The following is a 27,915-nucleotide window of genomic DNA, read 5'->3' as shown; positions in this document are numbered from 1 at the left end:
GTTATTGAGAACTTGGGGACTTATTGAAAATTCAGTAATTCTGCCTTGCTTTGTATTTTAATTTAACAAAATTTCAAAGGTTGAAACAAATGTCGCTAATTTTAAGCGAACAAATAACAGATTTCGCACTAAAGAAAAAAAGTCGACTCTTCAAGAGTTGAAAGATACTCGACCTTTAGATATATATTCAAAATATGCTTTACCTATATTCAAAATAAAAAAAATGCTGATGTTCCAAGAGTAAATAAAGAAGTGAAAACAGTTTGAAATTAACACTAAATTTCCACAACTTATGTTTTTTGGAGCAGATAATTGTGAACCAAATGTCATGAATAACCTCTTATATGTTCCGGAAGAGTAATCCTGAAACCATTTCGAAACAGTTTTAGTAATGAATGTTACTAATGACATAACAAACGACATATACGACATAACAAAAGAATTCTATACATTTCCGCATAGATTCATCTCTAGAAAAATCACCCTGAATCGTTTTTTTATAAGATAAACAAGTCGTTCATGTTCACAAGACTTCGAAAAAGTACTGCTAAATTCAACTGACAAAACATGAAAAGTTCGATATGAACAAGATCAGCGTCACTAAGTTACAACGGTTTGATACTTCTTAGAAATAAAACCTGAATATGATATACCACGGAAAATACGTTAGTATAGTGAAGTCTGTGATCACCTCCGTTAAAAAGTAATTTCCTTTGTGATGAATATGGATATTTAGTAAAGCATTTGCCACCGCTGATTTAAATTCTTCAGTCATTAACGCTTAACTTAAATGGCTCTAGCGTATAATATAAAGGAAATAGAAAACCATCCTTGTTGCAAAAAAATGATACCTGCTGAACGCCTTTCCAAACATTATAACTGTATAGACTTCTGACGATGGCTGTGTAAGATCAACAAAGAGGAAAATAAAATACTGAATGGTCAATACATTGAGTGATTCCACGAAAAGTCTCTATGAATTGCGAACTGTACTGAACCGTCGGACTAATGCTCAGAAATCAATATAAAGCGGCTAGTAACTACTGCAGAAAAATGTATTCATTGGGAAATCCAGCCGAAGAATTCGCACCTAGAACAATTCTGCTGAAAACGAAAAAATAAAAGAAAAGAACTGTAAGAACTCTGAGCAGAAGGGATTATATTGAATAGTAAAAAAAGAATTGGACTGTAGCAAATATAGGTATTCTGTTTCAAAAAACGCACTAAAGCCGATAGGAGGTAAGGAAAATGAGCGAAAAGTTGAAAAATAAACCGGATAATTGCAGTATACACGAACATCACACAAAGTAAAAGTGTTTTTTTTTTTTGGTATGGTATTCAAATTCCCGAAATAATGTTCCGTAGAATTTAACAGTTTGGATTGCCGGATGGAAACTACGACTTATCTTTAATGATTGCTAATGACTTCACTTAGATAAGATAACTGTGACACCATGTGCTCAAGTCGATTTGATAACACTGATAATGTTTCTTTTTTTTGAAGACAAAAATGCCAAGCAAGACTCAAAAATCTTTGGGGAAGCATTTCCTAATAAAGCTTTCATTTTTCTCTCCCTCACTTGTTAACAATCTCTAAGGTAGAAAGAAGCCAAATATGACCACAGATCACAGTTTATAAGTGCAAGTTTCGATGGCAGGTTCATCCACTTTTGAGAATTAAATAAACGAATTTAAATTGAATTTGTTATTCACTAGATTGCATTGTAAAGTCGGGCGGTCTAAACGACTAACGGCCAGATCAAGAGAACTTCTAAACTACAAATATTTTATTGAATCAGACGACGAACTTGAGATGCAAACAATATTCCTGATAGATATGGATTTTTGTTATGCAGTATGAACTGCACTAGAACATATTATTGTGCCCTCAGTCTGTCATCTTTTTGTTCTGGTTGTAATTTGGAATGTACAATGTAAAATAAAACTTCTGAAAGAGTATAAGCATATATACACAAGGCGTTGATGTACTTGAGAGGTTGAAAATGTTAATTCCATAATAAATTATTTCTTACTGTATGTTGTTAAATTGGAAAAGATACTTCTGTGAGCAGATCTTTGGTGGGAACAGAAACATTTTGTAAGAAATCTGCTTAAATATAAAATGGAGAAATGAACAGTTTTGAAAAAATATAAATCAAGTGAACTAGCCATTGTCTATTTTATTCTTTCAACTAGACATACAAAAACTGAACGTGGAAACCATTACCAGCCTGAAGGTATATTCTATGAAATTCAGTTAGTTTTATAAGTTTAAATTGATCTGATGACTGACATTAACCGCTGAATTTGGGCATCTTTCATAATGTTATTGGTTAATATAATCATGAAGAACGAAGAAATGGGCAATGAATGAACAGATACTCGCATTGTTAAAATCCGAATTCACGGCTTATTTAAGGGTTTTCGGAGCATGATGTATTATATGGGAAATTCCGGTCTTAACATTGAGAATTTGTTTCTATTACGATTCTTAACCATTTACTACTTAATTTTTTTGACCACCAACTAGTAATGGTGGTTTATCCATATACTATTCCTGTACAGCTCCAGTTCTAAATGGAAAATTTTACAGCGTGGTGAATGAAGTAATATGTGCTATACCCACAACTTATTTCTTGGTGTTAAAGACTTTGTTTAGCGATCATTTAATTTGCTGTAATTACCATCCTTAAAAACACAATATTGCAGATATGTGTCTTAAATAAAATTTGTTTGATAAGAAAAACTCTTTGATTCATATATTCTCTGAGCAATACCATCTTTCATGACCATGTGAAGTAGGTTTATTCCACATTATTGTCGTCAATAAAGTTATAATTTGTTCTCTTGTGTGGAACCACATGACAGAATGGGCACGCACCAGTTTTCAGGTATGCCATTTCGAAGTCGTCCGCATGAAACATCTGGAAAAAAGAACCTAAAGCTATCATAATCCCAATATGGAAAAATATTTGTTTATCCCTAAAAATGATGTTTAAGGATGTTCAACTAACTTTCGATGTTTGTTGTTTGCGAAAGTATCAATTTCCTTTATTTGCTATATGCGGTAATTTTAGATCAAATGTAAGTGGTAACATTTTGGAGATAATTTCTGTTGACAAGCATATGTATAATAAAGATAGAAAGGTTAGGAACCAATGAGAAAAAATTTATATATATATATAGATAGATAGATGAATAAAAGAACAAACACGGTAACAAGAAGTGCACTGAGTTATTGAAATTTCTGGTATTATATTGTAATAAAAACGAGTAACAAATGGTGCCGGCCATTCAGCAATTATAACCTGTTGCTTTTCCAATTTGAGCAAAGTTTCACGATCTGCCACAACTTTGCCAGTTTTTAGGTTCATCTGCACATATTTTTATTTCAGCTGGTAGTGAAAAAAGTTACATCGAGATAAAACGCAAATATTGAAACTACCCGCGAACTCGAAAAGCTAAGCCCTAGCTGACTGTGCAAAAAGTTGGACAAGACCGAACATAAGCCTCCCAAGTGATTCACGATACCAACCACTTTATCATTTATTTCAATCGATGCATGTTCAAATTAGTGAAAGATTTTTTTTTTCTGAACCAACCTGTTCCTGCAATGGATTTTTATTTTGACCAAGAGGAGGTTCAACACTAATCAGCTGTCGAGCTTCTTTTAAATTTATATCATCGCTGATAAAAAATTCCACAAGGGGTAAAACCTCTGCAAAAATTATTTTTAATAAATATTGTCAATAAAAATTGGTGGATATAGTTAATGACTTTGCAGAATGCGACAAAAGATGAGTTACTTATATACTTTGGAATTTCGCTAAACTTGTAGAGTTCCATTTCTATCGTAAAATTTCTTCCTGCATAGAAGATGTAAGGAAAACTTTCTACTGCTTGAAGAGTTAATATAACATGAGATGTGAAGCAAAATCTTAAAGGCCTCAAACTCTTTTCACTTTTCCTCAAATTACGCCAATGCTTAGGAGTATAGCGGATTATTCTCAAATATCTACCAAATGACACAAACGATAAAATAAACGGAGTTTTGCAATGTATGCATTCGTTTGTGCCAACGAGAGGATTAGAGATACCACATCTAAAAGAAATTTGGTTGATATTACATAAGTATTTTTGCAACTACACTTTAAAACTTGTTTAGTTGTACACTTGAGAGTTGCTATGCTATTGAACTTTTTCAGCACCCACCTATAGCACATTGGCAGCAATTCTTCTGCATCCGTAAAGGGTTTTGATCTAATTATTAAAGCGTCTGTTTCAATAAGCTTTTCAAAACGACGTGGAGTTTTTAAATAGCTGAGCTGTTCTAAAGCATATCGTGCTAATTTGTAAGCACCCAGTGCTTGACTTTGCTTCATTAAAGTGTATAGTATGTTCCTGGAAGTATTGTTTTATTCCGATGTTTATTGCGTCATTTAAATATTACTGCTATTGCATATATAATTTTCTAATTGCAATGTGGTGTAGAAGTTCTATTATTTTTGATTTCATAAGTATACGGATTATAGCACACAGAATTATTTTTCGAAGCTTTTTCATAATACATTTCCAATAAAGAAATAGAAAATAAAACTACCTGTGGAGCAACATCGGTTCGACCATAACTTAAAAACAGCTGTTCAACAATTTTGAAGAACAGTACAGCTGGAAAACTGTGATACACATACACACACACACAACATAAGTTTCGCTAAGATAGCAGCAAAAAATCGTCACAGCTGATCACACACTACGCCTAAGTCTTAAAAAAAAAAAAAAAAAAACATTCCTACCAGTTTTACTCTCAAAACAAATTAGCAAAGAAATTTACACTCGTGATATCTTGTAAATTTCCTTTTGAAAAGCCAGATAACGAGCAGCATTAATTAGAGCATCGGCTGGGCAGCTCGTAAAAGGTTCAGCCTATAAAATATTTCCTTATGAGCACAAATGACAAAAAACAGATTCACAAAGATTCTAATAAAGAAAACAATATTTTTAATTAAATCCATTGAGAGACTAAAGTCAGAAAATCACTGTTAATATAAAATGTTACGATTCAAGATTACTAACTCAATTTTTAGAATGTTTTTGAGTCCTAAAATAATTAAAAAGAAATACTTATTCCTGGAAGAACTATACCAATAGAGGCAAAGATTAAACAACAGCTCAAACTCAATAACTTGATAATTATAAATTCATGCTAATAATTACTACCAGATATTTATGAATGATATCGAAAGCATAGTAGCAATTCGCTCTATTACTATAATCCAGAAATTTTTCATTTAATTCAGGATTTTCACTGTATCGTTCCAAATATTGCATGCTTAACATCCAATTATAATATCCAGCATCAATAAAACGATTCTCCCTAATAGCATTCCCCACTAGTTGCTCCAAAACTTGCAATGCTTCCATATCATGCCCAGCCATGTGATAAGCTGGAAAACATGCTCATATTACTTTCTATGCAGATGAGAAGAATAAGTTCAATAATAAATAATAACATTACAAAACCTTCACGTACAGACCTTTTTGAGCCTCGTCAAAACGATCATTTTCAGCTAACCAACGTGCGTAAGGAAGATACACTTCTTCATTATATTTCTGGAACTTTGATGCTACTAAAAATGCCTGAAAATTGGACTCATTTTTGAGATCGTGTTTTTCTAAGATATGAAATTGAAAGAAATGATATAGGACTAGAAAATTAGCCATTTAAACGATTTATAGATCTCAAATAAAAACTCACGTCATTCCATAGCTCCGCATCGACGTACATGTTTATTAAGGCATGGATATCATTGATTGATTGGAATAACTGGGAAGCAAGAGTGTATTCTTCTTTTTTTGCCAAATAATTTCCAATTATTCGTAATACATCAACATTGCTCCGGTCAATACGATGCGCAAGATTGATCAACCTAAGAAACACTTGCTTATATTCTGAATACAAATTATGTAGAAGAACAAGAAAAAAAAAAATAATTTAATAAATTTTCATCTCTCAAATATACGAATAAAAGGCTTACATGTCAATCCAATCGTTTTTGATCATAAGATTAACAGCTCTCTCATAATCACCTGAAGCCATAAACATTTCGGCTGCGATTATGGGTTCATTGGAATTCTGTGCCCAATCAGCACGCTTTCGTAATAGAGCTTTTTGAGTTTCTCCAGAGGCAGAGGATAACAATTCCTAGATTGAAATATTCTAGTGTAGAAAAAAGGATATAACTTCTCGTATACATCGAAAAGTGAGATAATGAAACTAAGTGAAATAAATATATTAAAAAGCCACAGCTGCCTCATATTCATTAAAATATCTCAGAAAACGAAAAAGAAAGTTAAACTATGTAGACCCCGAGACATCGATTTATGTTTTAACCTGAGCTTGATCAAACATGCGCAAATCTGTAAACATTTCCAATGTTTCTTGTTCACATCCGCTTTTTTTGAACAATGTCGCTGCTTCGCGATATCTGCCTTCATAAGCCTTTATATATCCCAGCATCAGTTCTTTTTTCGTCTCTTTTTTAATCATGTTCTGAAATCCAACCCAATCAAAGCAATTATTTTGCAAATCAAAATATGAAACATAATTTCGTATGCCAGAATAAATGGACAGATTAGAAATTTTGATTCCATACCTTGATTTCCCAGATCAGTTGAAGATAACGTGCATCTTTAATCCTGTGGAAAGCTTTTTGAGCGATATCAAATTGGAAGTTATGTAAAGCATCATGACCAAGAACCTCCCAGTCACTTTCCGTTACACCCAATGATGCCAAATCGAATGCTTCTCTATAGAAGTAATAAAAACAACAAAATTATCTCTGATAAGTAAACACAAACTTTAGAGGAAAGCCTTACTTGTACATTTTCTGTTCGAGATATTGATATAACTGATTAGACAAAGGCACTTCTACTGCAATCATGGTAAACATATGCAAGCAAAAGACACGCTTTCCCGAGAATCCAACAACAAAGCCCTAAAAAATTCGTTGTCTTCAATCAAATATTTTCTACGGATAAAAGATAAAAAAAAGAGCAATGACTGAGCAAATCCTTTAACAATAAACGGTGCAACTAAGGAACTGAATTTTTCTTCTTTTTTTTTCTTTTTCTGAAGATCATACTTGCATTCTCTGTTGATGCGAAGAGAAACTGTCAGCTTTAATACACAGTGCGCCACCACCAGCGTAACATAAAAGATTCTCTTGATCGGCATTCCAGGCAACACTGTTACATGATGGCTCCTATAAAAACTCACCAATTTCTCATGGTGCGAATGATAAAATCCAATTGCTAAAAACTTTTACACCAAACCTGGAATAGAAGCTGTTTAGTTTTGATATCAAAAGTCGTACAAATTCCGGTTTCGTCGACGATTGCAAGTTTCCCCCTAAAAATTACAAGCTGCATCATTGCAAGGAGAGTTCTTCATCTTGAATGCTTTCAAAGAAAAAAAAAAAAAAAACCCAAAAAATATGACAGGACATTGAATAACTAAAAAACTAGCATTGCTGTAATTAAGAAGATACATACCTCAAATGACTGATATCAAGACATCTGACAGCACTTTTTAAACGTAGTATTTCTGTTATGAACGGATTATCCACAAAAATTTTACATACCTAAACCTTTCATTTTTTAGAAGATAAAAGAATTTCTAAACAATTTAGACAAATGTGGCAAATTTTTGCAATTTATTCGATAAAACTCGCAAAGATGATTTTGTTTAACAAAAATTTACGGTTCCATTCCTCAGTCCGACTAATATGGCTTCACGTCCCGGTGGTCCACCAATGACCTTTATATAACGTATTAATGATTCAAGAAGCCATTCTCGTTGTTTAAGTCCTCTATGATCGTAACACTGCAAGCGTCGTTCCTGGCAAACTATTATATGATGCGCGCAAATCACCTATATGTAAGAAATTTATCTTTGCAAACTGGCATAAAATACAAGTGGACAAGTTATATTTCATAGAAAAATTTAATCTCTCAAACTTCACTGTGACACAAAAGGATTTCATGACACTTACAAGCAATGAACATTCGAAAGCACGGTTTATTTCCTCAACCAATCTATATTCCAATTGCCCATCATCACGTTCTGCGATAAGGCGATATATTTCAACACGATCGGTGAGCTGCACCTAAAACTAACTTTTATCGGTATATATTTGGTAAAATACTGGTCCAAAAATGTCATTTTTTCAATTGGTGTAGTTGAACCTTTCCTTACCCCTTATCTATTAAAAGCTTATAAGAAAGAAATGATCATATTTCTGATACCTTTGACATAAAAATTAAAACCTACTGCTAGTCGATTATAGTATACAGCGATTTTGCGAATTAAGTCATTACAGTAAATTCTGACGGATGTTTGATTTGCAAGATGTTGCACAACTACTTCGGTCATATTTTCGCGATAAGCATATCGCTCCTAAAACATCTATGATTATCAGTGCATACAGGCAGCAACAATATGGCATAGTGAAATTTTTAATCGAATGATCATAGAGTGCTCAAAGTAAATATCATAGGTAACTCACTTTATGCAATCCGTGAACTGTGCTAAACATCAACTGGTAGCATGCCAAAGTGCCGTCCACGCAACCAACTGCAAGTAGCCACTTTTGTATTACAATCGATATCCTGCTTCATCATATATATGAAATGATTAGGACTAACCAACAATTGCGTTTGTATTCGGTCTAGCTTTTACGGTCCACACCCATGTATCCATCTGTGCAACTGTACCCAACGTTGTTCCTACAGCAGTTACTGATTTTATGCATGACAATAGTAAAAATTACACTAGTGCGAAAATCAAAAATAAATATTTATATCATTTTTCAACGTAAAATGTAATGGTCATTAAAGTTTAATGGAATTGCACACAGCTTTGTACAAACCTTCACGACTGTAAAGGATGACCTGACGATTAGAGCCGCAAATTATTAGGAATTGACCATAGTTAAAAAATTCTACTGCAGTCGGGTCATAACCAAGTTTTTTGTCTTCTCGGATAAGCTACAACCATTTAACAGCATTTTTTTTTTTGAATTTGGATTTCAGTTTTAAAACAAGGCTTTGAAAAATACAATGGTAGCATACGAAAAACGGAATCATCATCAAAAAAGTACAAAACAGTTCGCGCTGACAGTATTTCCAACCTGGTTCCCTTCTAAATCGTAAAATCCAGCTCTTTGCCCCCAATCTACCAATACTAAGAGCTCGCCAAAAGTACTGAAAATAATAGCAACATTTTATGTTTGTAAATTCCTTTTCGGGAGTAAACAATTATCTTAAGTGTATTTAAAAAGAAAAGTTTTCAAAAACCATATTTCTATTGATTTTCTGGCGACAATAAGGTAAAAAAGGAAGGAAAAACAAACAACTCACCTTCTCTGAATATTGGAATCACGTTGCCATAAAACATCTCTATAATACAGTCTTCTTTTATAGCACAACATCCCTATAGCTTTTTATTTTTTGAGCTATTTTTAAAGAAGATATGCAAAGAAAAAAAGTTTTAAAAAAACTTACACAGTGCTTCGAGCTGCTCCAAAAGCAATCGCCCAAACAGGTTCACCAGAGGATCGTTCAATCTTTTTTATTTCTGCATTATTCTGAAGGATAAAATCTTAAAACAGAATAAGAAAAAATATTTTGCTGTGCTACTTTAAACTTTTGTCATAGAATGAATTTTTGTGTTTCTTCCTACCAACTTCGCGTGCAATTAATACTGTGTACTATTAAACCTTCTGTGCTTTGGGCACAAATGCATAAGAGGGGAAGCTCAGGAGAAATTCGAATTAGAGAACAAACAGCCTTATTTTCATGTCCGCCAGAATCGAAAAAGGAAAGAATGAAAGTGCAATGAACCGCAGCGGAACGTAGAGATACAGTGCCGTCGAACATTCCAATGGCATAAAGTTGACCATCGCAGCTCCATGCGCAGCAAAGACACCTACTTGATGTTCGTTGTTTACTAACACTTTTTTCCAGTTGAGTCCATATTCCTGGAGATACTTCTTTAGTTGAACTCACGAACTAATTAAGGACAAAGTCTTTGTATATGTATGCAAGCATAAAGCTTTCTAAATCCAATTTCTGAAGCTTCTGCTCAGTCCAAATTTCATTTGGAAAGAATATAAAGTGGCTGTATTTATCACTGTCATATTAGTTTTTTACAGTTGCGCAACAATTAAGAATAAGCGGTCATTCATCATATTAAACAACGGTTAAATTCAAGGGATTACCAAAATCACTGATGGCACAGCTAAGCAAAAAGCATGTTGCTGGACTAAAAGCAAGACATTGTATTGCTTCGTTGTGTCTAAAAATGACTTATTTGATAAGAATGAAAGGTCTTCAAATTCACATTTCAAATTCCTGTTATCTATATCTGCATTATAAATTATCAACGAAAACATTTCTGTCGCTGAGGTTATGTCGCTGTACTGAAATGCTGTATAAGAAACTAAAAGTTTTGAAACACGAAGAATTTAAATTCTTCAATATTTAAAAACTGGGCTGTCATTTAAATACAATACAACTATTTAACTGCATAAGTGATGCATAATTGGAGTTAATTACCATTTCAATGTAATAAGAGAAACAAATCTTATACATCACTTCATTGTGTTCAGTTGAGTTACGCTTTTACTTTATCTACAACGAATATAAAGTAAATAAATGAATATTAAGCTATAAATGGATTTTTGAAAAGAAAAAGATACATATATTTAAGCGTTCCTTCATGCTGCTCTGTCCATATAATAACGGAACGATCAGCAGAACCGGATGCAAAATTTTCGCCGTTATATGAAAATGCAACAGCATACACGAGATCTTTATGGCCTGTAGACAAAGCAAAGCCTTCATTTTGTAGTAGTTTTGCTTTAATTGGACTAAATTTCAAAAGGAACTGAACCTTTCAAGGACTGCAACAATGTTCCATCAGAACCGTCATAAATCAAAACTTTCATATCAGCTGCAACGAGTAATTCCGATCCATCTGGTTTAAAAGCCAGATCATAAACGCAGCACCTAAAATGTACTTAACAAAATCATCCATAGAAAAACAGACCTCCGTCAATTTATAAAAAGCAAGGAATATGGTAGTTAGAAAAGTATGAAGCACTCAAAGTCAAATAATGGAGGATTTTGGCGAACTATTCTTTCACTCATTTTTATTTTCATGCTCTTTTAAAGCATATTTTTAATGAGTTTTGTTAATTGATTCATAAGTTTATTGCTCATCTCGTTGTAACTTCGTAAAAGATAAGTGTTAGCATAATTTAAAATACTGACATTTCACTGGTTATAAATTATCAGACTGCACAATTAAGATGAATAAGATATATATATATATATATATATATGATACGAGGTTATCATTGCAAACAACAATGTACAAAGAAGAATACATAAACCGGGGGCACATGTGGCATTTCAGGACCGCACTTAATTTCATTATCAATGCTTCGCATATAAATATGAAAAAGCAAGAAACAGCAATATTCAGTTATGGTCCTAATCCATGCTATTCTTCTGATATGCAGCTTAACACAGGTAGTTTACTTTTTCTTAATTAATATCCACATATCCACAAACTGCTGCTCTTTTATATACTTTCTTCACATCGGATTTCTTCAAAAGAATCGTTCCTCAGGGAATTAGCATCAGTTAGCAAAGCTATTTCCTGATTTATTTATTTCTGACACAGATTACAATTGCTGCACAACACGATACACTCTTATCATTTCATTCCGTTATCAATAGCCCATCAATACTACTTGTTACACTAATACACCTCCTAAGGACAGATTATTATTCATAATTTCAATCAAAAATAAAGTAAAGAGAACATTGCCCACCCTTCCTGAAAGGTACATAAATATAGAACAAATTATCTCTCTTAATTCCACAAAGGGAGTGTTGCCATACCACTTCGAAATTTTAAAAGTGAAATAATACATTGAGAAATCAATTCAATGGTTGCCTTCATTAGACCTTTAAATTATTTGAGACAATGAGAAAAACAAGCAAGTAAGCAATGGGACAATGTAGATCTCATAATTCTTAAATAAATCCCAAGTTGAAAATTCCACAGTAACAATTTCTTCCTTTCTTATCTAGTTCGTGTTACTGTTTTCAAGAACAACGTTCATGCTTATTCGAAATCATTTTTATCTTATTTCTTTTGCCCATATTCCCCTTATCATTCAGCAATTAGCTTACAGTCACGTAACATTATACATATCACATGTTCGAAAATTTGCATTTCCTTTACTGCAATTTTTGATACCATATGTCAGTGGTGTTGATGTTGATGGACTTAAACTTTAAGCTTTGATTTTATGAATACGGAAGAAAGCTAGAAAAAAAAAGAGAAAGTTTCAGATGGCTAGAAAGTAAGCTAATTTATGAAATTTTAAGGTATCAAGTGAATGCTGCAGAAACGGAATCACATCAGATTATTGTATTATATTCAACATGCTTTCGAGTTCACAGCAAGCTGAAATAAGGCAATATTTTGGGCACGATTGTCAAGATGTTGATGAAGCAACTAGAAAAATTGAAAAAAGAAAACCAAATTTCATTCGATTTGGCAGAACTGGTATATCTATCTAATTTATTCCAAACTATCTCATGCAACAGTAAATTCAAAAAAAGACTCCACTGTAACTTCCCGAGACATGTTTAGCATTCCAACAAGCCTATTTCCAAATTCTCACCTTTCGACATTCAGTCAGATGTTCGGAACGCATTTCTAGATATTGAGTTTTACATTTTCGTTTTTTTATAAATTAGCGTCAAAGCCATCATTTAAGAAAAACGAAAAAGAAATAAAAGAGGTATTCAATACCTAAGTAGTCTGGAATTTATTTCACAGCAAAGTACAATTTCCTATTTACTACTTCTTATACGAAGCACTATTTCGTATTTCAGCACCACCAGCAATGTACGGAAAAAAAGATGTTGACCCGAAATTTTTACAATTTGGACATTCATCAAGTGCATTTATACCTAGCGGACAAAATTTTCTTCGATTTGGAAGGGCAGCTGAACCAAATTTTCTTCATCTTGGTAAAAATAGATCCAAAGATAGAATCAAATTTTGGTACTTAACCAATCCATTCCTATATGTTGTCCTATTTCTACATGTATCTTAAATCCATTCCTACATATACCTTAGTTTGAGACCAGTTGTACCAATAGCGCCGGATTCTATTGTATTTTTGATGTCCCATATTAAATTTACTTTTCAAAACGTATTAAAGAAATATTTGGAAATGACAAAAAGTACCTTTTCAGGTCGCGTAACAGACCCAAATTTCTTAAGATTTGGCAAATCTGCTGAACCGAATTTCCTTCGATTCGGAAAACGCACTGAAGTGGGAGACCCAAATTTTCTGCGATTCGGAAAAAATAGCTCTTCCCAATCCACTCCAGATAACGAAGGATTCAGCCGTCAAGACCGAAAACCTAATTTCCTACGCTTCGGTAAATAATGCAAAAAAACTCACATCCTGTGTTACCTAGATCATGTTTGGTGCAGCAGCTGAGAAGGAATAAATATTGCCACCATAATGTTGGCATGACATCAAATAATTACTCAAATATAAGTAGTTGCATTTTATCAATTGAAGCTAACCTGTGACACCAAAGTTTCAAAGGGATGAATTAACAGTGTCTTACTTTATTTTTGCGAAATAATATTTGCTTAGCATTTTGAGAACTGATAAGTGTGGTAAATGGTGCAAAAATGGTGACGAAAAAAATTTCAGTCCTCATTTTTGTCCAGCCCTGAGTAACGTTGATGAGCTTATCGTACGTAAATTGCTCACTGCTACTATGACTATTTTCAATTACTCTATCCTACTATTCTGCAGTGAACCGCGTTTTTGTGATTACTTCGCTGTAGAAAGCAGAAATAATATGGTCCTTTAGATTATACAAAATCGAAAAGGAAACACTATTACAATTAACTGTCTCTCAATTATAACCACGATCTTTAGTTGGTCGTTCCCAAAATTAGGAGAGATGGAGAATGGAATGCTACAAATTCTTGTCTTGAAGTCTGGAACGACCGTTTTCAGTGTGCAAATCCGCAATGTCATTTAATTATACTTGTACACTAAGAAAAACAACTTAAAACTGGCCGAAAAACAAATAAATAAATGGATAAAAAGATCATAAACAAACCCCGTTTCGCTATCATCTTCGGACACTTTATCAATCCACTGTAATATCGGTCGCATAGGTTACGAGGTAGTTGAAATGCAGAAAAATGTTTGGTTGTTCCCATAGCAACTCCTTCCCTTATTAGAAGTCATTTTGAGTACTTAATGATCTGGTATATTTTTAATACTGATCATTTCAACCTTCATTAGCTATCAGAAACTTTACATATTAAATAGAAACTGACGGACAACTGAAACGACATTTACTCATCAAAGTTGCATTCTTATTATTTAAAAAACTGATGCTTTGTATTGATAATACGATTATTCGAGATAAATATACGAAATCTGCTCTATTCTGCTTTTCTCCGTAGGGTAAGAACAGATGAACAATGAATACTAATCAGCAGAAAGTTGATAAGGAATAAACGAAGAAAACCACTCCTTATCATTTCTATTATTTGCATATCCAAAGTGACTGAAATCAAAGGGTTAGTTAATTAATAGTTCGCATTTTTATGTCTGAAAAACTAAACTTTCATATCGCCCATGTAGTTCGAATGCGCCTCTAAAATTCGTTAAGGACAATATTCAGACTTGAAGATGGTGGCGCTTTGGAGCGCACTGAATTGGATGTGATCGGGGTGCTATCCAGAGGTGGTATGTATGTTTATCTGTTACCATTCACCGTCCGAAAGCAGTTGGCTGCCATTTTGGATACTGATAACGCGTGGGAACTGCTAGGTTTGTTATTATGATCATTTTTATATTTCAGAGAAAAAGAATTTCAGTAAATCTGAGTGTCAACTTCAAGGTCACGGCTTGCATAGCTGTAAAATACAAAGTCGTGTTTATTAAGAAACAGATTCTTCTTTTCGCATCTTTTGTCCAGTTATATGTTTTTTAGCGTTTGTAATGCCGGACATTGAGAACGCAGATGTACGGGCTTGTCGAGATGTAGGATCTTTTGAAAGTCCGACAGAGAATCTTCTGGCAATATGGGGTTCAAAAGGAAACAAGGTAATTCAGCTTTACAATTGCCTTGGTCGAGCAAAACTTGTTCGTGCGATGAAAGCAGTGCGTCATCTAGGTCTGTTTTTCCTGACCAATTTCTTTTTCTACTGTTAGAGACCACAGGGTTTGACAAGATTCTGGTTGTAGCACCCGTGATTTAAGCATGAAGTTAAATGATTTATGCTTGTCCTGACTTGCATAACTTTTAAATTTCAAAATTTTTACTTTTCTAATATTGACTTTTTTGATGAGTTTTGATCAGTACCCATCGATATGAGTACAAGAAACAAAACTTGCCAACCTCAAATTGATATTTAACAAACTATTTTTTTTTTTTTCAGTAAATCCGTTATTTTATTGTTGGGAAGAACAGTGCTTGCAATCTGCAGATGAAAACAGTCAAAAAAGTGATAAAGCAATAATCTCTCGCTCTCGCTGTTCAGCCAAAGTATGTTAGGACAATGTGTTACGACAAGTATTTCATAATTTTGTTTTTTAAATTTTTCTGGAAGGCAACAAAACTTTAAATAATCTGTTGAATTTTGATATGTTATAGAATGGCGATATCACAATACCGTGCTACAAAGAGACGCCTTCGGTAAAATGCTCAAATAATATGAGATGGTTAAACCAAGAGACTGAGTAACTGTTTCTTAAATTTAAATATTTGTTTTGAAATTAACAGAATCTATGTGGATTTACAGTCCTGCGATGTCCGACTCATTTCAGTACTTATGCCGATTCACATGTAATATATAAAACTCTCCAAAATACGCCGTGCATTAAGTATAATGACATTGTGAGAATTACCAACAATTTTTCGTTGGAAAACATTCTTGGTAGTGGAGGTTACGGAACGGTTTATAGAGGAACGTGGGAAAAAACAGTGGTTAGCATTATATTCTTGGCATTTATGACATAAAAGAAGAAAATGCAACAATAGATTTTAGCTTTATAATCAAAGCTAAATGTAATCATTATTTGGCTCTTTGGGAGTTTACACGGCACATTTTAGGTTGCAGTGAAGCGTATACAGGCTGTGAAGGAGTGTGGACATGAGGTTACTTCTAGTTTTATATGAAAAGTATCATTTTTCGATTTTTTTAATAATTTAGTTTTGTTGAAATTGTAGAAACCCAGAATTAGGTTCTTCAGAAAGAACAAATTCGTCAGAGTTTACAAGAACTAAGAATGTTGTCGAAATATCGACATGACAACATTCTGCCACTTTATGCGTATTCACTTGATGGTCCTCAACCTTGTCTGCTTTACCAGTACATGAGAAATGGTTCATTGTTTGATTGCCTTTTTAGAAAAGTAAGATTTTATGGTTTTTAGTTCTTATGTTTTATAGTTTTGTACGGTGCTTGATAAGTATGAAGGAAAGATTTTAATCCCTTCGCCATTGTTTCCTTTTGATTAAAATTATTTTGTAATGAAAGGGTCAACTTAAGTACTTCCAATCGCTCATATATAAAGAACACTCAGATTAATACTTCCATGATTGCTGAAAATATATTACAATTTAGATGATAAGTTATTATAGAGGACAGTTTTTATTGCCAGTTTTTCTTGACTGATAAATCATCTGAAGGTTTATTGTTGTGTAATTTTCAAACAAAAACCAAAGTTTATTGTTGTGTAATTTCGCAGGAATCCGTGGTTCTTACCTGGTTGCAACGTTTATCAATAATGATAGGTTGTGCTCGTGCTCTACATTACCTGCATTCTGTTGCAAAGAATCCGATAATTCACGGAGATGTTAAATCAGCAAACATCTTACTTGACAAACATTTTGAACCAAAATTAGGTGATTTCGGTTTGTGCCGAGATAACTTTTCAAAAGTTAGTGTATACCGATTTAATTTTTTTTGATAAATGATATAGAAATTTCGGAATGGTGTTTTTATAGTTGGTTGAGAATTTGGTATTGAACTATGAAAAATCATTTATTATGATGGTAAAAGAAATGTATAAATCAGGATAATTGGAGAGATGATGATTTCGTTACCGCCTCTCACGTAAAGGGAACATTGGCATATCTGCCGCAAGAGTTTCTGACGGAGTTAGTTGTTTATAATACTTAGTAATTAGAGCATCTTTTATGAAAGTCTTCATGCATCCTTCTTCGAAGTATTTTATTATGGCGAAAGCCAAATAGTAGGAGTTGGTATATTTATTAATGCTGTGGCACGCGCATGATGTTTATTCAGGAGAGTAATTAGTACGAAACTCGATGTATACGGTTATGGTGTAGTTTCATTAGAAGTTTCCACGGGATTAAAGCCTCATGTTATGAAACGGTGTCCACAAAATATCGTAGAATATGTTATGGATCATCAAAAATCTGGAAAGAATGAAAAGATTTTGGCTGATTACCAATGCAATTTTACCAGCGGTTAATTTTTCACAAAAATTTATTTTCATGATTGAATTTATTATTCTGCAATGTCAATTCGTAAATGTTTATTTATAGATGGAAAATGTTTGAAATTTGTTATTGTTTTTTATTTGTGAGAGTGTTTCAGATTTAGACGCCGGTTACTTCAGTCTTATTTTACAAACTGGGTTAAAATGTGTTGTGCAAGATTACCGAAAAAGACCATCATTTCGAGAAATTATCAATACCTTCCTGTATATATGTAACAGTGTTTAGTTAGAGCTTGTAGAAGTGGGAACGGAGTCTGATGTTTCCTATTTTAAAAGCTGTTGTATTTATGTCAGAACTTAATAAATTTAATTGTTATACTCAAGTTATATCTTGCTGTTTAATGCTCATCGAGATTTTTTTCTGCAATCTATGTTTGATGTGCGTGTATGCTTGTATTAAACTGTCACGAAGTTGTATTGTGAGCGGAAATTGCTTTTCAAATAAAGATGGTAATAAATTGCTTGCCAGTTATTTTAATTAGATTTCCACCTCTCAGTTGGTCTGGCTTTAACCAGAATTTCCTGATGTTGAAGGAATGAATATTACATAAATGCGCAATGAACAAAATTCGTTGATAAGCGAGACTCTTCCAGTTATGCACACTGATAGTTCTGAACAACCTGCATCAGTTTGCATGGAAATCCGGATGACGGAAGATGAGTTAAGACGAGTGTCCTCTGTAGCATTTTGCGAAACTTGTTCGCGGACATTTGCGAACAAGAATGCATTCCGTCTGCATCAGGTGAAAACGCATAATAGTATATGTGGGGAAGCTGATTCGGCTTTATTTCATCGGAAACGAATTACATTACGTGAGTCCACTGTTTGCGGACCTTTTTCTTTTTGGTTTCCTTCCAAATGGTAAAGCAACCAAGTATCTAAACTGAATTTATATTTTTCAGAAGCCCAGAAGCACTATCTCTGCCCTGTTATTGGTTGTCGATATAACAGTGGTCGTTTTTTCAATGCTTATAAACTTCTTCATCAGCATTTTTTCAAAGTTCACGAGGAAAAGCGTTTTAGGTATATATATATTTTTTTTTTGTAGTTATATATATATTTTTTTTTCTAGTTTGTTTTTGTACTGCTTTTTCTGGTGGTTGTTTTATAGTTGTGCTTACAGATGCGATAAATGCAAAACAGCAAGATTCAGTTTGCAGCGTGACCTACTGTACCATCAAAGAAAACGATGTCTATTAAAAGGAGGAATGTCATGTTATTTTTTAGTATTGTTTCGGAAGGAACATGCTTCCATTACTAATTGTGTCTCGTTCACTGTTCTAGAATGCCCTTTGGTTCTTTATGTATAATGTCCTACAAACTGTGTATTGTATTTATAGATTGTAGTACTCATACATCAACATTAGCTGGAATGAAATCATGTTGTCCAGAAATAGAAAGGTGTTCGAGAAAACAACTTATGACAAACCATTATCAAAATATAGTCTCTACAGCATCTGAGTTAGTTGGCAAAACTTTATTTTCTCATGCTTATGACTATTCTTAATGTAGCTTTTCAGGAATAAAGTCACAAATATCGTCTTCATCAATGTGAATATGCTCCACGCAAGTCGTGCACCATCTTTCAGAGAAATCCACCCAAAACCAACGTAAGTTACAATTGATTTTTGCGCATGATGTAAATCAGTGATATAAATTGTTTCACGAGTAGAAGAGAAACCAGTATTCTGATCGATGGTATTCATTATTGTTTTTGTATTATGCGAAATATTATTCAGATGTATGGCTTCATGAATTTTATGTGACAGAGAATTGTTTAATTTCATTCACTAAATAAGATAAAGCTATTCATTCTCGGTCTCCCAAAGCGTTGATCACAATTGTTCAGAAGTGTTCATCGTGGCTTTATATTTGCATTAATTTGACTTGAGTAAGCTAACATTCCCACTTAATTTTAATCACTACTGCCGGTTTCTCGCAGCATTCAGTTGTCTTTGTCTTCTCTTATATATTTTTTGCCATCTCGTGGCAGTTTAAACTGTTTTATGTTGCACAGTGTTGGTGTTGAAATATTTGCACTAAATGTATTATCTCCTTTTTGAACAATTATGAAAGGATATTCAACGAAAGAAATGATCAATTACTGGTTCACATCTTTTATTCGTGGTCCTACAGATAGTGCACGATTTTTCTCGCGATATTTAAATTGACTGAAACAATTCTTTAGATTTACATAAGACACCAACTTCATGATTCAGATATAATATGAATATTAACGAGAATTACTGAGTACTTTCTAGTTTCCCTATCAATTTCGGAGTGGAACACAGGAGTTTGAACCGAAGCTTCAAATTCCATGTCCCACCTGGGAATTGATTTGGGAGACTAGAAAAAAAAAAGAAAAAACTCCTGTGTTCCTCTTTGCCATCTTCCGAAAACATTTTGTATAATTATCATTTGGACGTATTTTCAATACCTTTAATTTCAGCTTTCGGGCAACAAAGAGCAGCCAAACAGATTATGTGGAATGCTGTGACAGATCGGTTATGTGTGATGCAGGTTCACAGACGACTCAGTGGAGTGCCTGCGAACTCTCCGCATCGGTAAACTTTTCAAAACTCTGACCTTAATTTGTAATTATTAGAAATTGTGCAACAGTCATTTTCTAGGTATTACACAAGTATAATGATTTCCACTGTCAAACGCATAATGCAAGAGGGGTTGAGTTTGGTACGCAGATCTATCCAGAAGACGTAGCAAACGATGATATCAATGTAAAACACAATAAGACACACAGTGACTTCGAATTCGAGGATATCTGGCGTCATATCGAAACACAAACTTCCACTTTTACTGGTAATGATGCACGAACGCAGACGGCTATAGACTTCATGGATAATGCAAGCATGACTGACTGGGATCTGCTTATTTGAAGTGTCTGAAGAATTATAGCTTAGGCGAATCGTTGGTCAATTTGCTACTTGAAACTATATTACTTGTAAGAAACTTATAAGAAACCATGAGAACCTTATTTTGAAATAATGAGTAGAGACATTTGAAAAATCGCTACAAATCTTTTTGCCCTTTTGATCCTTCAAAAAACTGTTGTAGAAAACTTTCGTAGAAAAATAAATCTAATTATAAATTCATGTCATGTCACGAACGTTCAGATAACATTGTTGGATTTCTAAAAATCCGTAAGTCTGCAAGCTGAACAGGATTGCAAGTATTGAAGGCAACATATCCAACCATTCAAAATTGGAAGAATCTAAACCCAAAAGTTTCGGCATATCTACAAAAAAAAAAAAAAAAAAAAATGTGATAGAATACTACAGAATAAATGTATAAGACATTCTAATGCTTCCTTTTCATGTGCTTTTTCAGAATAACTTGAGAGTGCATCAAAAGCATTGGCGAACTAATTTTGGTTGTGAATTACCTAAACCAATATTCACATATTGATGAGAAGATAATACTATCGAAAACTATTTAAGGCATATCTTCAAATAAGAAATTCAGCACTTCGTGATGAGGTAGCAAAAGATCACAGTATTGTTGGATTCTCTTCCAGAATAAGTCGGTCAATGAAACTTTGCAGAGGTGTTAGCTGCTCTGAATCAATCAAGTCAAATTCTTGTACAAAAAGCATGAAGTGTTTGAAGCTGGTATTTAAATGCTCTATTGCATTAAGTTGTTCTGAAATGCAGGAAAAAAATAACGGTTCTCACTCAAAGGCATTTTTGTTCAAAGCATTTATATCCCAAAAAAAGTTGTAGGACCTAGCAAACTGTACGCATTTAACCAGGTATAGAGTAGTTTTATTAACTGTTCTCACGTTACTGGGAAGAACAAAACGCTATCTTGGGACCAAATACAACAATCCAGCTGCAGAACTTTCGTCTCAAATCCTACAAATATGAATTACTTTGTTCCTATACTGTACAGCTTATACTGTCTGACAACACTGCTTTGCAAGCTTCATACACATTGTGCAAGTGTTAGGTATGCATCAGTCTGTAAACGATGAATGGTTTTACGAATTTTGGAACAATCGAAGTTACATACCAATAAGTTCGAGATGTTGGTGATACACATGAGCATAAACTCGAAATAGACGTTTCACAACCGCTTGTGCGATATGCAAGAAGTTTGGCGGGAAAGGCTGTCCTGAACTCAGGTTATGCTATTGAAGTTATAAGGAAACGTGTGACCATAAATCTAAATGTGCATACAAACCTACCTGAACTTGTTTTGATAAATGTTTCTGAAGTACAAGCTGAAGGAAACTATTCCATATAAAATCTAGCAGGAGAAGGAATTACCAATCTGAGACGGGAAGATAGTCTCGTCATCTAGTTGCTCGTGCACCCAAGTCATCAAATAATCGATATACATAGGTGCTGGACATGCAACTGTTTTTCTCCCATCCGACCAAACGTACTCATATCTCGAACCCGCAAACATCCTAGGGCAAGATTCCTTCGTACAGTGATCACTTATTGTCCCAAACAACATACTCACTTGGTTGAAAAAGTCCAGAACTGAAAAACATAACTGTGATTCACCTCGAACTGATACAGTCTGTTTCCACAATTCCTTTCGTTTTGCTTACTATGAATGTAGAAAAATACCAATAGCTGCAAACTACAAGAGTTGAACTGCTTCTGGAATACTACACTCCTTAGTAAAATTCCTGATTATGAACAGAAGCACACGTACCATTTACAGCGATCCATTCGTTAGGATCTTCACCCTGTGGCAATTTTACAGCTTCACGCAGATTCCCACTCCCCAAAGTCGCTGATGCATACCTCAGCAATTCGTTCTGTTTATCTACATGACGCAATCGATGCATTAGCGCTAAAGCATGATATCAAAAGAACACGACACTAAACCATAATTTATAAATCCTACGTGATACAACCAACTCTACTAAATAAATTCGTTCTGAAATGGCTAAGCTACTTCCTACTAGCCAACATGGTAATTAACGGCAATATGAAAAAATATTGATGGATCCAGATGTCAAAGCAACTACGAAGATAGCGACAATCATATGAAACGGGTACATCTTTTGTACAAACTTTTACGATTAAATGAAATATCAGAGATTGACTTAAATTACTATACAACGCCGGTAGGAATATATAAAATATAAATCTCATAGAACAATAAATCTATACATTCCAAACAACATCTTCGTGAGCATGTGAAACAGTCTCAAATGAAGCGCATACAAAATACATGCCACGTGCAACTGGCATACGATACTACTAACACCGAAAGCGGTATTTAAAAGACAGTCACATCATGTAGGTGCCAGCTGGAATGTTTTAAAATAATAACAATTGATCCATTTAGAAATCCTTTTGGAATCATTCAGAAAATGTGTCTCTCGACTGTAGTTTCAGAAAGATAAGTTCTTCAAATGAAAACAAAGAAAATTGCCCAATCAGTTAACAAACATAATAGTACTCAACTTACCTGCATACTTAAAGTAAACCCATTTTTGGTGGATAAGTGTATTATAAGAATCATGCTTTATACAACATGAGAAATTTTAAATCACAATAAAACAACGGTTACCTCATATCTATGGGGTCAAAGACCACAATAGGCCAAACCCGAATACCAAATTTAATGAACAAAATGTGATCTCTTACTTGAAAAATACAGATTATGTACATTTAATCTTCTGTAAAAAAAAAAAAAAGTTTGCTACTAAACCCTTCTTAATTATACGTTCTACATACAACAAAATAACAAATTAACTTTCAACCTTTAAAACACTTCTGTAGACGGCTTTTGATAATGCAATAAAAAATCTTCACAAGGTCGATTAATTTGAGAAATTCTTGTATATCTTTCCATAGTATTATAGGATGTGCCAGCGAGAGGTGAAAAGCAGCCTTTAAACTCAGGGTAACGAATAACTTAGAAGTTGCAAGAAAAAAAAGACGACAACAAGATTAGTTAAGAAGTAATCCTTATGCATCCAAGCCAACCGCATCCGTGCTTCTTTCGCAATATTGATTTTAGTAATGAAAAAATAGTAACAACTCCACTGTTAAAAAAAAAAAAAAAAAAAAAAAGAAAAAAAATTACTGTTAATATAGCCCGTGACCAATGTCTTCAGTCACAAAATAACATTGTATTCAAATGAAAGATAAATCATATTTTTGAATAATGCATGCCCGGATTTTATTTTTTTTAAAAAAAGAAAAAAGAAATTAAGCATTCTCTGGCACGAACATTAAATAGTAGCAGAAAAAACTGATTTCCTGTTAATTCAAAGAAAATAGTCAGGCGTTCGCCTAGTTACGTGTGGTTCTCCACGACGAGGGGCAGGATCAAACTGCAAAAACGAATATTTGAGTTCGTCATCCAATTCAACCATCGCTGCCTGGTTTCCGCATCGATAACAATAATTGGGAGCTGAGAAAACAGTAACAACATTGCGATCGTGGCACCAGTTATAACCCTGAAAAACATTCAAAATATCTAAAACAATTAAAAACGAATCTAGTTGCTTACATGACAAAGTGCTACTATAAACTATTACTTTATTAACCAAGAATCAGTATAAAAACAATTCATAAACTCGAATATCTTTCAAAACTAAAAGTTGTAATGTATCAGTGGAATTCCAAAGGAAACTTTTGCCTAACAATATAACTCTAAAAAGACATTACTTTCGATGAAAGTGGAAGAGCCTGTAGTGCATGCTAGATAAAGTCTTTAAACTTTTCAGCAATTTTATGGAGTAACCTGAGTGTTATTTTAAAAAGGTCAGCAGGAAATTTCACAATTTTTATTACACTCATGCACTGACTCCATAATAAATTTATTTTCGGGCAAACTTCAACGAACCATCCCAAATATTTGAGTTCGTTATCCAATTCAAACATCACCACCTGGTTTCCGCATCGATAACAATTACTAGATTGAAAATATACCTCCATGACCAACTGGTGAGCCCTTGAGATAAGCGTGAGACCATTAGAATGATTGAAAGTCTCCGAAATGTCTTGACCAAACGTATATCCTGCTCCACGTGGAGAGATACCCCAGCCACCACGATCATCTGGATCGGACCATAGCAGATCACACATAGGACCTAGAACAAACATGATGTACAATAAACAAAATATATTTTGAAACAAAAATAGTCAACACAGCAAAAAAAGAATTAACGTGAATGCAGTTCATGGTTACCTTCATGAGGAACTTCCTGTAGTCTGTCCAAAGCGCGAATATGGTCAAGACTGTCAATAGACGGCGAAAGACCACCGTGTAAACAAAAAATTTGACCATCCACCAACGCAGTTAATGGAAAATAGTCAAACAAGTCAGTAAAATGCTTCCAAACATTCGAGTTGCCATATTTACGAAGACATTCATCGTAAAACCCGTACACCTGAAAAAACACCTGAACATAGACTCCCAACACCTAAAAATGCAAATATCACAAAAATATTCTGCAAATATTCAGCTCTTGAAACATTCTGAAAAATCTCATCATATTTCTGTAACTGATACGAATAAGAATACCTGCGTAATTTGCCGAGATTCATGGTTTCCACGCAAAATAGTAACACGCTCCTTGTATCTAACCTGAAAAAGGCCTTTAACAGAGAATCGCAACTGAAGAAAGTGTTTTTAAGTGATAAGACGAAAGAAGACCTGAAAAGTCATATGGCCGCAAATAAAAGCACTGTATCTGATAAATGTGCTTCGTTGAATACAAAAAGAAAGGAACCGGAAACAAACGAAACATGAAATCATAAGATTTCCGAAAACAGCATTTTCTGGCAATTTCTAAATCAATTACTTCGTTTCTGACCCCTGCGATTGAAAAAAATCAAGAGCTTTATCGCAACAAACCAATAAGAAAAAAATATTTTGAAAAATGACCTTTAGACAAACCAGCAGTGACACGGTTTCGACGGAATAATAGCCTCTATCAACGTAATCACCCATAAATAGATAATTAGTATCCGGCGACTTTCCTCCCATCATAAAAAGCTCCATTAAGTCGTGGAACTGCCCATGTACATCACCACAAACGGTCACAGGACATTTCACCTCCTGAACATTACATTCCTTCTGTAGAATTTCTTTCGCCTGCAATGCTTGATTAAAAACATTCTCCTAATCTGGGTTTATCAATACTACGTGTTACATACGATACAGCTGTGGGGCTCCAAACATTTTGTCTTACTGCAGCAACCATTACAAGATTCATATAAACTAAAACCTTGGTAGTTTGAGTCTATCACTAAATGATTTTCAGAAAACATGCAGTTTAAAAAATAATAAATTATGCACCTTGCTTCTACTCAGTACTTTTTATCTAACATTCTTCATCTAATTTTGGCCGTCTGGGCTTACCTTATCACACAACGTCTTAACTTCAGCTTCAGTGAGCTGCTTACACTCGTAAAGCTGCTCGATCCATTGGTCAACTTCCTTCAACATGGGTCGATCAAAAGTATCACCAGTTGTTGATGGCGCACCTCCACCTGAAGCCGTCATTCTAAAAACCCTCCTTCTGAAAATAAATAAATGAAATCTGTTGGCAACTTGAGACCTTGTCAAATAGTAGTCTAAATCAATAACGCGCGTGTTGAAAGGTGATTCTGATCATCTGAAAATTGTGATCTTGAAACGATTGATATATAGGACCCTTGAGTTTAGAATATACAAAAGGATCCATCCCAAAAGTTAAACAAAATGACCAGCGAACAAAACGCAGAAAACAATGAAACAGAATGAATACTCAATCTAAAACGTAATTTCGTCAGTAACACGTACAGATACAAGTTATGTTGTGTTTCGAATTTTAAAACAGTAGCATAAAGTGCACGAAACTAAACTAATCTCAAAATTCTGCCATACTCCTTACAAAACGAATACAAATTACCAGGTTCAAGAAGGAAATCACTTTTTTTCTTTTACTGGATTTTAATCCAGAATATTTAGAGAGACACAACCAACGGTCATAACTATGAAGATGATCATTAACCAATTTCCCAAATAAAATACATTCATTATCAATGAATTCACAGCTAAAAATCCATAAATGTCTTGGAAATCGGCGAAAGAACTCATTCCTTAGCTAGCGATCTGTTTCATTGATCAATTTAAATTAGCCACGAAAGAACCCTAACACTTTTGTTACCAGTCATAAAAGGGAGCAGTCTTTTATCATAGCTTTTCAACATTCCATAACTCTTTTAAGCTAGACCGCAACTTCTCCAGCTTTCACTTATTCTCGAACAAAATATCTAACAGTAAATTACACAATATCTCAGCACAAGGCACCAGTACAACAGATTTCATACTGTTACTATTAGAGTAGCACATATTGGGACCATTTCAAAAGTACCCGCTGCAAGAGCGTGAATGATGTGAGCAATAATAGCAGCACTGAACCCGCAAACCTAATTCTCACCTAACTTGTGCCGTACTGGAATAGTTTTCATGGTGCGGGATACGTGGCCGACCTGTTAATGGACGATTACACTGAAAACACACACAAAAAAAAACTGAAAAAAGAGTAGGAGAATTCAAAACAATCGCGAATTTCGCAAACATATTTGAATGTACTCTTTTGTAAGGCTAGAGTTAACTTTCAGAGTATATGTTAGTGAAAAGGTGGAACACTCCAGAACGTCACGTTTCACATCATGCTTTAGCACGCCATAATTCACATAGCGAACGCTAAAAAGTTTGTTTATCTGCCTCAACATTTCTTGGCAGTCGTAAAAGTCAAAAAATTGAGATTTCTATAGATCAAGTTAATAAGTTCATATTATTTAACTACTTGTGGGTAGCATGACTCTGATCGTTGTTGCTTATATGACTACCAAAAAATTTACCGAGCACACACGCAGAGGAATGAAGCATCGGAGCTCACATTTCATAAAAGCTTATATCAAGAATTATTCGTACCCTCGACATTCTGTACGTCGAATTCTTCGTGTTTATTTCTATACATCGATAATACATTGCCAGCACTGCAAAACCAAACGCTAAACGTCAAAGGCGATTATCGTAAGGATGACAATGGAATAACCAAAAGTTTCGAATATGGATAGAAGAAAGCTTTTGCAATTTACTTGATAACTCATTGTAATACTCTCTAGGACGTCCTTACATATGTAACACTGTGTTTATTATAATTTATTGCTAAAGTATAATCATGCTTATTTTACAAAGCACAAAGTTCCCAAGTAGCTTGTAATAACTGTGCATCTATTTTTCATTTTTACCAAAAACTCTTTGACGGATAAGGAT

The 27,915-nt window shown here is 34.0% G+C and overlaps 6 protein-coding genes across 11 annotated transcripts; 3 read left to right on the top strand and 3 right to left on the bottom strand.

The window, feature by feature from the left end:
• Positions 1-2,804: 2,804 nt before the first annotated feature.
• On the bottom strand, positions 2,805-14,288 carry Bma-daf-10 (Uncharacterized protein; the record flags this gene model as incomplete). Of its 4 annotated transcripts, XM_043073894.1 has the most annotated exons (30): positions 2,805-2,924; positions 3,213-3,374; positions 3,603-3,718; positions 4,020-4,102; positions 4,213-4,401; positions 4,835-4,926; positions 5,221-5,447; positions 5,538-5,640; positions 5,759-5,930; positions 6,039-6,205; positions 6,395-6,553; positions 6,657-6,810; positions 6,880-6,998; positions 7,146-7,265; positions 7,336-7,411; positions 7,555-7,643; positions 7,763-7,933; positions 8,055-8,168; positions 8,333-8,458; positions 8,568-8,635; positions 8,707-8,787; positions 8,931-9,048; positions 9,192-9,264; positions 9,421-9,459; positions 9,565-9,647; positions 9,904-10,040; positions 10,281-10,357; positions 10,761-10,881; positions 10,955-11,070; positions 14,233-14,288. In XM_043073894.1, 30 exons carry the CDS (start codon positions 14,286-14,288, stop codon positions 2,805-2,807), a joined length of 3,528 nt encoding a protein of 1,175 aa, XP_042929828.1. The 4 variants fall into 4 exon arrangements, with proteins under 4 accessions (XP_042929828.1, XP_042929826.1, XP_042929827.1 ...); XM_043073892.1 differs by lacking the exon at positions 3,213-3,374 and having other exon boundaries at positions 7,763-7,900; XM_043073893.1 differs by lacking the exons at positions 3,213-3,374; positions 4,213-4,401.
• On the top strand, positions 11,551-13,538 carry Bma-flp-1 (Uncharacterized protein; the record flags this gene model as incomplete). The annotated part of the gene is made up of 4 exons (XM_043073895.1): positions 11,551-11,595; positions 12,463-12,643; positions 12,976-13,113; positions 13,342-13,538. The coding sequence occupies 4 exons, from the start codon at positions 11,551-11,553 to the stop codon at positions 13,536-13,538; spliced, it is 561 nt and encodes a 186-aa protein (XP_042929829.1).
• A 584-nt stretch (positions 14,289-14,872) lies between the features above and the next one.
• Bma-pik-1 (Uncharacterized protein) lies at positions 14,873-17,880 on the top strand (the record flags this gene model as incomplete). Its single annotated transcript, XM_001899093.2, has 11 exons — positions 14,873-14,954; positions 15,118-15,300; positions 15,566-15,672; positions 15,781-15,866; positions 15,954-16,113; positions 16,240-16,284; positions 16,380-16,541; positions 16,878-17,069; positions 17,207-17,289; positions 17,438-17,622; positions 17,753-17,880. 11 exons carry the CDS (start codon positions 14,873-14,875, stop codon positions 17,878-17,880), a joined length of 1,413 nt encoding a protein of 470 aa, XP_001899128.1.
• A 370-nt stretch (positions 17,881-18,250) lies between these two features.
• Bm417 (Uncharacterized protein) lies at positions 18,251-20,549 on the top strand (the record flags this gene model as incomplete). Of its 2 annotated transcripts, XM_001899094.2 has the most annotated exons (7): positions 18,251-18,467; positions 18,558-18,678; positions 18,779-18,870; positions 18,996-19,116; positions 19,176-19,265; positions 20,105-20,219; positions 20,286-20,549. In XM_001899094.2, 7 exons carry the CDS (start codon positions 18,251-18,253, stop codon positions 20,547-20,549), a joined length of 1,020 nt encoding a protein of 339 aa, XP_001899129.1. The 2 variants fall into 2 exon arrangements, with proteins under 2 accessions (XP_001899129.1, XP_042929825.1); XM_043073891.1 differs by lacking the exons at positions 18,251-18,467; positions 18,558-18,678; positions 18,779-18,870 and having other exon boundaries at positions 19,028-19,116.
• A 611-nt stretch (positions 20,550-21,160) lies between these two features.
• Bma-mob-1 (Uncharacterized protein) lies at positions 21,161-22,471 on the bottom strand (the record flags this gene model as incomplete). Of its 2 annotated transcripts, none has more annotated exons than XM_043073890.1 (4): positions 21,161-21,312; positions 21,682-21,783; positions 21,939-22,157; positions 22,336-22,471. In XM_043073890.1, 4 exons carry the CDS (start codon positions 22,469-22,471, stop codon positions 21,161-21,163), a joined length of 609 nt encoding a protein of 202 aa, XP_042929824.1. The 2 variants fall into 2 exon arrangements, with proteins under 2 accessions (XP_042929824.1, XP_001899130.2); XM_001899095.2 differs by lacking the exon at positions 21,161-21,312 and adding an exon at positions 21,448-21,524.
• Positions 22,472-23,905: 1,434 nt separating this feature from the next.
• Bma-let-92 (Uncharacterized protein) lies at positions 23,906-26,151 on the bottom strand (the record flags this gene model as incomplete). Its single annotated transcript, XM_043073889.1, has 6 exons — positions 23,906-24,097; positions 24,573-24,733; positions 24,832-25,033; positions 25,168-25,230; positions 25,531-25,740; positions 26,008-26,151. The coding sequence occupies 6 exons, from the start codon at positions 26,149-26,151 to the stop codon at positions 23,906-23,908; spliced, it is 972 nt and encodes a 323-aa protein (XP_042929823.1).
• Between the last annotated feature and the right edge of the window lie 1,764 nt (positions 26,152-27,915).

This window comes from Brugia malayi (genome assembly GCF_000002995.4).
Source record: "Brugia malayi strain FR3 genome assembly, contig: Bm_v4_ChrX_scaffold_001, whole genome shotgun sequence".
NCBI lineage: Eukaryota > Metazoa > Nematoda > Chromadorea > Rhabditida > Onchocercidae > Brugia > Brugia malayi.
This window is presented reverse-complemented; position numbering and strand designations above follow the sequence as displayed.